At 39.0% G+C, this 9,190-nt stretch overlaps 1 protein-coding gene across 1 annotated transcript in view; it reads right to left on the bottom strand.

Moving 5' to 3' along the window:
* Nucleotides 1–9,190, bottom strand: part of LOC101854648 (coiled-coil domain-containing protein 181) — a gene marked incomplete in the record, with an annotated part of 27,973 nt that overhangs the window by 5,711 nt on the left and 13,072 nt on the right. Inside the window, 2 exon segments of the mRNA XM_013084701.2 lie at nt 7,279–7,293; nt 7,793–8,631. Coding sequence (XP_012940155.1) covers nt 7,279–7,293; nt 7,793–8,631 — 854 coding nt within the window.

The raw sequence follows: 9,190 nt of genomic DNA, 5'->3' as shown, positions 1-9,190 counted from the left end.
ACACACACACACACACACACACACACACACACACACACACACACACACACAAACACACACACACATCTACCTACATCCATAGCATGATACATACTAACTGCGTGATCACACTGAGTTAAAATCTCAACGAATCCTTCTTAGACTATACATGTATTTTCCTAACTCTACGTCCCCGTCCCATAGTGCGGTAAAAAAAATTGCGGAGCAACTTATCGTCAAATACCTCTTTAATGGGTGAATCAATGCCACCCATACGTTTGTATCAATTTGTCTTAGATTTTAACTTGATCATATTTTCCCACAACAACTGAGGCCATACTATTTTTTAAATTTTTATTTATTGTTCTTCATAAATCTCCGTCACGCATAAAATGGGGAATGTTCACGATACTTCCTGTTTCTTACACACATAATTTGGTATACACATATGGCCTTCGTCACAGCTCACCAATGACACTTTTAAGAGGCAAAACCTGTTACAAGAAACTAATTTTATAGTGTACACATTTTTCGCACTAAAGGTTCTCACGTTCAGTTAGCATCGCGTCAAAGTAAGGAAGAAAAAATGACGGATTTGCTTATAAAAGCTACATTGCCCAAGCTGTAAACTTTTTAAAATGTGTAGAAAACATCTATTTGGAATTTTAAATTTGTATTTATTAAGGAATTTTCTAGAATACAGCTTTAACAGGTGTACAAAAATATTGATTTGTTAAAAGATAAAATGATAGAAAAGTCAATGTGTAAAAGCCGGAAAGTTTATGTTTGAGAGTTTAGGAAATATTTGACAACAAGTAGCTCCACGAATTTTTGACCGCACTAATTAACGTTATACGGCAATTTGGTCAGGAATTGGTTACAATCACACTTTCAGAGTAAATGACCTCAACCATTTGAGACCAGGCGCATGAAGGAGCATGAGGGTTCCAAAACGCTACAAAACCAACAAAAATCTACATCCACGTTATGAAAAGTTGTTGATCTGGACGATATGACACATACAGTTGCTACACATTTATATTAATCATATTGTGCTACCAATCTCAAAGGTTTCCAATATCTAACATAAGACAAGTACAGAACACAAAACATAGAACGAACGGAGAAGAAAGAAACACAAAGGTCGACAGTGCCTAAAGTGTGCATAGCTAAACAGAAACAGCCTGGGCTTAACCGTAAGGTTAATTAATTGTCATTTTTTAAAATAAATAAAGAGTAAAAAAGAAGGAGAAACTGTCGTTACCGCTACAAAACTAGCTAAAAAACAAAAAGCCTACTCTAACAGAAGTAAAATATTGAACATGATTTTGAAACACCCACCGAGATAGAGAGAAATTAGTCAAAAATTAAAACTACCCCCGAGCTGTGCAGTAGCTAACATGGTGTAAATTAAGGGCCATCCTGACAAGAAAATCTGCCAACAGTTACAAAAGTCAAAAATCTTGACAACAGTTTCCTGAGCTAAGCATTCGAAAAAAAATTCTTAAACAAGAGCAATTTTAAACGATGATTATCACAACACACTACTTATAAGAGCAGGTGCAATGTGAAGCCTCACAACATTCAATTTCATAAAATTTCTCTGCTTGATATTATCAGAGTGCCTATATATAGACTTGGCTTGGTTTTAGAACTGGCTTGATCAAATTGTGTTTCACTTTCTATTTAGCTCATCATTGCAAAAACTTTACAAAAACTTTCGCCTGAGACATAAAAAAAAGAAGAAAATAAAACAGCAAAATAAAATCTAGTTAATGGCTTTAAATGGAAGAATATTTTTTAAATGAGTTCGTGTGCAAAGAGCGGAAAAAAGCAATGAAATTAAAGCGTGTGCGTAGTTATTGTTTGTTTGTTTTTTCTTTCTCGGGGGTATAAAAAAATGTATCATCGATAAGAAAAGGATTGTAGTGGGTGTGCTGCTACAAAAGAAATGCCATTGGAATGATTCTTTATTTCGTGTACAAAAACAAAACACGAAAGAAGGTAAGTCGACCTTGGTACGAGGAATAACTTTTGGTAGACAAAGATACAAAGGTAAAACAATAATGAAGAAGGCAAAGACATCCTTGAATGAGAGCTCAAAGATGATACAGCCTTGGGTGCTATTTCTCTTTTTACCGGAGGCCGGTTCAGAAGGTAAGGGTAGATAATCTCAAAGGAATCCAGACTGTCTTCTGCTCGGGATCCTGACAGTCCTGGCATGGCCTTGACCTGTTTTGACCTCGTTTTCTTTTTTACCACAAAACACACAAATCTATAGTTAGTGAACCGTGTTAGTGAAGTGATATATAAATAAAGACGTACAAGTACAACCCACTCTCCGCTTTTTGCAGCAGCTTTTTTTTTTTAGGCGGGGGGGGCTTTTGCTTTGATGTGGGGTGTTATATAATTTAGGAAGGATAAGGGACGGACTGCGATAAAATGAGAGAAGCAGACAATAAAAGATGTAGGAAAGAAAGATACCATTAAGGAATAGACAGAACTACGTCAGAGAACCTTAGGAGCAGGAAGAACTTTTTCAAAGGGACCTTGTCAAAGAGCAACTTAAATGCCGAGGGATAAATACAACAGGAAGAAAATGTTAACACAGTACAAACCCAACAATGCTAGGCCAACTGTGGGAATTATTCTTTAAGTACAACATTCTAATGACTAATACTTGAAAATAATCTTTAAAAAATAATCGAAAGGACTGCACAAGCTTCCCACACTTCCGAATGTGAGTTTATTCAAGCAAAAACACAAAAACTACTAGAAGCACTGATATTGTCATGAACTAGCAAACTGCACGTTTAATTTACTATATCTATAACGCTTATTACAATAATATCATTATGCCCTCAATCAACAAGAATGAAGAGTGCAATGTTTCATGAAAGTGTTTAGTCGAATCGGATGTTGTCTACCTGGCAGGAAAACGAGTCCAACATGTTGACTTTTCATTTCAAATTCAAAAGGTGAACTACACAATAAACACTTGGTACGCTCGCAGGCCAGCAGTCAGATCTGCTCAAAGAGCTACAAGCCGAAGACATTAATCATTTGTGCAAATGCCCCCCCCTTCCCACCTTGAGTGTTTTCTATTACAATGACACTCTGTGAGACGTCCGTCCGTCCATCTGTCTACGACTTTCACTTTTCCTAATCTTCTGCTTTGACAGGACACTGGAAAAATGCGCCTTGCACTAGTATTCTACACAGAAGCAACTTCATTCAGGATATTATGCATCACATATAGGCAAACAAAACGTGGATACACACTATTGTATTGTCTTCTCAAATACTTTATGCCGTTGTCAGTACAACATAATAAATCATCATAAAGTGGATATTTCACCAATGTATGTCTAGATGGCCTACTCAATAAAATACCATGTCCCCACTGAGAATTGAACTCAATTTCGTTCGTGTGTATGGCAATACATTTTGGCCAGTATGAATAGAAACAGGTATTTAATATAGCGTAGAGTGCACAGAGCTTGCTGTCGAGCGGGGGTATGCGCTATACAAATGCTATTTATTATTATTATTATTATTATTATTATTATTATTATTATCAAAATATCAAAGATGGCGAGGAAAGGTTCTAGCTTTGAAATAGCACGTAGCAGTGTAGACAGCAATACAAAACCTGTGATAGGTTATATATAACCCCCTTACTTGGCAACTAAAGTTTGAATGCTAATTTAAATTGTCATTTAAAACTCTTGGCATTTTTTGTGGTCTTTACATCAGTAAAACAGTCTTCGCTATTCGATCTTTGCAGTTTGAACAATACTTTTCAGACGCATGGATCAATGGACGCTTTTCCAAGCATCCAAGTATTTATTTTAACTTCATGAATATGCAATGAATAGAGCATGCGCTCCAGAAGATTAGTTGGAACTCTCTTGGTATTTTTCTCTTGCATTAATTACGCAATCAGTAATAATGAGGAAACGGCTATAACACTAGTAAGTAACGCAAAAGATGGATCGAACGCCCGATCTCATCAACCGCCCCCCCCCCTTTTCCCCTCTCTCCCCACCCCATGAAAAAAACTACTATAAACTACGACTTGTAGACTGAAAACCAAACTAAGCATAAACCTATATGTCATCCAAAGTGCTTTTTTTCCCCCCTCTACACATTATTTCTGAGTGGGTGGTTGACGGGTGGTTCTGGTGTGATTTATTCCTTCTTTCTTATCCTTAAAAAAATATCGTCCATATCTTTCCTCCTCCTTTTCTTAGTATGGCTGTCTGGCAACACTTCTATGCTTCGGTATTTACGAATATGTGACGTATTTGTGTTGCACGCGCCGTAAAACTCTCATCAACAAAATAAATAAACAAAGCTTTTCTCTCAAGTTTGACATCGAGTTTGGATCACTAATCTAACAAAGGATGGTTCAGAAATAGAGCCTCCGGTTTCACACCTGGTTTGTTCGTTTTTTGTTACACGCCCACCTTTACATGCCTGTCTCTTATGCTACACACCTGCCTCTGACCTTATTCACCTGTCTCTCTAAATTAGCTTTTTATGTGTCTCATATTATACAACTGTCTTATATTACACGTATGCGTCTATCCTACATACCTGTCTATTTCCTAATACTCCTGTCTCTTATCTTACATACTTAATACTTGTCTTTCATTTTACACACTTGTCTTTTATCTTACACATATGGGTCTTTAATCTTACACATGCGTCTTTTATCGTATATGCGCGTATCTTATTTTAGACATGTCTCTCTTATCTTTCATGCGTGTCTCTTATCTTACTCTTGAATAGGACGGACTCAAGTACGAGGAGAGCCATATGTCGTGAGATCCAGTTGTTCAACATGAACTGCCTTTACATTCACTCATTCGAAAGAAAAAGAAAATCACAGAAAGCTTGAGGAATGTAATCTTTTAAAAGTAGCTAAAGGACTATCATTCTCAGTATGAAACAGTTTCTGCAGATTTACAGCCTAAATAGAAACTTCGACGAGATTCTTGTATTTTGGTAGCCAGGAAAAAAACCATTTAATAGGGGGTGGGGGGGGGGGGGTTAAAAATTGTACCTTTCCAGAAGGACTATATCAAGGAATCATCTATATTTATTGACTGAATATGAGTTATGTCGCTCCAGTTATAATTACCTAAAGCGGGATATCAAAACATTACGCACAAAACTGAAATAGCTCTACTATGAAGAAAAAAAAAGGATTTCCTTTATCTACTATATCAGACAGACACACCGACATTGAAATCAAGATATCACCCCCCTCCCTCCTCATTTTCTTTCTTTTCACACTTTAACCACCACCCTCCCTCCCCCATCCCCGCCCCCTCACACACCTTTTTTCAACCCTAGCATTTTCTACATCAGAGATAAAATACGTCAGAAATGGAATAGATGCATGGAAAGTAACAGTGATCAAACAGATAGGCCTACAGAGCGTTTTTACAACCATACTGGTTGTTAAAGGCTGTAGATTTTGAGCCGTAGGGCCTACTCAACATGACAGCAGTTGCATTTCACCAGAAAGACGCTAGGACAACAGATGCATGAAAAAGAATTAGATGGGGTAAGCCACGTACACGTGAGTGCCCACCGCCAACCACTTTGTATAAAACATGTGATCATTAAGATATAAAGTTTCTAAGATTAGTAAGGAGTCATAATTATATGTATTATGACGTGAGTTTATTGTGAGCCAATGGAACAATTCAAAGTGATAAAATGTGTCACAAAAACTGTGACTGTGCATAGAAGAATCAAACATGTAAACACACACACACACGCGCGCACAAACATACACAAACACACATATACACACACACCACACACACACACACACACACACACACACACACACACACACACACACACACACACACACACACAGAGTGATACATCAGCATAAATGGTAGGGTAAGACCTAAACTTGATCATAATCATAATCTTGGAAAGGTTTTCAGGCGGGGAAGAATTGAATAGCTTTTCATTTAGAAAAGTTCTTGGGGGCTCTCGTGGCCTAGAGGTTAAGGTGTTGGCCTCTCATTCAAAGGTCCCGGATTCGAATCCGGGTAGCGACCAAAAAATTTTCTTCTCTAAAATTGTCTCCTTTCACCTCCTTTCCTGCTCTCTAGCAATGTTCTGTTGTCTGCTTTCATTTCCACTTTCTGCCCCCACCCCCTCACCTCGTTTGCCCCCTCCTCTGGGCTCCCGACTCTTTCTGCAGCCTTTCTACTGTTACTCCTTGGCTCCTCCTTACTGCTGTCTTTCTGCCACACCCCTGATCTTCTGGTAGGAAAGATCTACACCTAGCCTTCTCGGACAGGGGCGAAAAATCTCGGAGGGCCCGTGTGCAAGTTGCGCACGTTAAAGATCCCTTGGTGGTCTAAAATCGATAAGAGTAGGCTTCGGCCGCCACCCGGGCAAAATTCAAAATTTCCTACCAACTGAAAATGTTAGGTGTGTCCCGTGCGCTCATATGACCTTATGCAGTTGCGAGCCCCGTAAAACACTTTACAAAAAAAAAAAAAAAAAAGTTCTTTTAAACTTCATTTACTTTGAACACCCTCCCCCCCCCATTTGCGCCCTCCCCCCAACTTCTTGTAGCAGGCTGCACTATCATAATGACAGGCAAATGTTGTACACAGTGCACATCCGATTTTTTTAAACAAAACTCTTCATAAAATCAAGACACACAAGCTTAGCTCCAAGCTGACAAAATAAGCGTTTCAGTTGCGGACGGAGGAAGTTTTCCCAAGGAACGGTAACAAGCACTGGCCTTTAGAAGTTCACTTCACACAACACACCTCACCACTAGCATCTACATTTTGCAAACTGTACCCACACCATGCAATAAATGAAGACTAGAAACGTCCAGCTATCATTCCTGGGACTTTGTATGGCACTTAAAATTCAAAACTCAGCAGCAAATCAGTAAAATATATATATTTTTTGTTAATGCATGTTGATAATATATCCAGAAAAGAATGTCACAATGCTGGGTTCCAACTACCCTGTACTTTCAACTCAGTACGACCCGAATTTCTCCCATTAAAGACCAATCCGCTCTTTTATGTTAATAGAAATTGCAAAAGAAAATGCTTTTCGTAAAAAAATTAATAAAACAAAAATAGAGAATATAAACATTGAGAGTTGTGGTCAAATAGATTCAATTCTAGCCCTAGACAGAAGGGTTAAAGAGTTGGAAAATTAAATCCAGAATTGTCACTTTTCTTTCATAACATGGTGAGCACATCATTCATTGAAGAAAGTAAGAAAGTAGTTTCATAATACCTCCTCTTGTTCCAACTGTGAATGTGATAAGAAAAAAAATGAGGATAGCTTTGCCTCCCCATATTTTCAAACTAATAAGATGCATTTATGCTACTTCATGGTCAGAAAAACTTTCATTTCGCTTTACACAAGCCTCATTAAAAAATGGGTTCAAATTTTATTTCTCAATCAACTTGATAAAATCTGATAGTTAGAAATTTTCTTGGAAATATTTCAATAGCAAAATGCTTATATATCACCAGAAAATTTCTAATGGTTCCATGGTAGAAAAATAAGCAAGTCAAACGTAATATTATGTTGAATATGTACTTTGATTACTTTCTTTGTCCCTAGTTTGATTCATCTCCATAAAGAGGGCAATGTGTAAACGGACAGACTTACTACAATATTGTGCAGCACACCAATCCATCACCATTTGCACTCACTCTTAAAGCAAAGTATTTATTCATGCATTGTTGGATATCTGTGTTTTTCTAGGTGAGAGCTGCTTAATTTTTTAAAATGAAGAACTCACCTTTTCCTTTTCTGATTTGTGCTCCTCGCCATTTTGATTTTGATTCTTGCGTCTCTCCTCTCTTTTGTGTTCCAGCCATGCCCTAAAAGCAGACTCATTTTCCTGTCTCCTTTCCTCCTCTTCTTCTTGCTTTCTTTTCTCCTTTTCTCTTCGTTCCTCCTCTTGTTTTCGTGACAACTCTTTTGCTTGTTCTTTCTGCTCCTGCGACATGGCATATGGGGAATTGTAGGAGAAGTTGTCTAGAGATGTGTTAGAGTTAGATGTGTGGCCGGCCGACTTTGGCCGGGGTGACTGTGCTGGTCGCACATTGCGACGAGGACCTGTGGATGCTGTGTTGGGCCGCGGCTTAGAAGGAGGCGTTGGCACCATCTTCGAAGACTCGCTACTGGATGTTGATGAAGTCTGAGACTTGTCACGAGCCTTTTGATTGTTGCTCTGTTTTTCCTGTTTCTTCCCATCATCATCCTCTTCCTGAACATACAGTGCCCTCTCATCTGCAGTTAGATCATTTGAACTCACCACTTCAAAGTTCCCATCCCGCTCAACGACGTACTGCTTTTTATTCAGATCCTCAGAGTTCTCTTTGTTACTGTCTCCACTATCTTTGTTGCTAGTGGGAGTGGCCTCAGTTGCCACAGGCTGGGGTTCTCCCCGGGCACTGTTTGGCCTCGACTCGTCATCGCTGTAGTCTGGAGGAGGCGGGGCCACCAGATCAACAATCTCAGCCTTGAATCCCACGCGGTGCTCCCTGTCTTCCTCATTAGGCTCCGGCTCATTGGCCAGTTCTGCGTTGAGCTGCTCTATCCTGTCCTTCACATCGTACTCAGGGGGCTCTTCATCTGAAATCAATATTTTAAAAAAATACTTTTGTAAATTTTAAAGTGTGTAATTTCTGAATGGGTAAGTAAACATATACTCACTTTAAACGTCAGATCATGTTTGCAACCATTGCTAAAAAAAACCTGCATCACTGGTAGGTCATCATCATCATCATCATCACTGCCTTTCTCACCATGGATAAGGGTACAATCCACGAACAAATACTTTCCATATTTCCCTATCCCAAGCTAGCCTCTTGACATCATTCCATATCTTCCTTTTTCTGTACATGAGCATTCGATGACACAATCAGGAGAGACTTCTTCGATGGAAAAGGGTCAGTAGAGTCCTTTTGGCTTTGTCCACTGTCCTTCACAGGTCATGCAGACAGACAGACAGACAGACAGACAGACAGACAGACAGACAGACAGACAGACAGACAGACGCACAGGGAGACAAAAGATGACAGACAGACAGACAGACAGAGAGAGAGAGAGAGAGAGAGAGAGAGAGAGAGAACAAAACAACAGTTGAGCGAATGCGAGAGAGAGTGAGAGAGAGAGAGAGAGAGAAGGACAA

Source organism: Aplysia californica, unplaced genomic scaffold (genome assembly GCF_000002075.1).
Source record: "Aplysia californica isolate F4 #8 unplaced genomic scaffold, AplCal3.0 scaffold00311, whole genome shotgun sequence".
Lineage (NCBI taxonomy): Eukaryota > Metazoa > Mollusca > Gastropoda > Aplysiida > Aplysiidae > Aplysia > Aplysia californica.
Note: the sequence above shows the minus strand (reverse complement) of the source record. Positions and strands in the feature narration are given on the sequence as shown.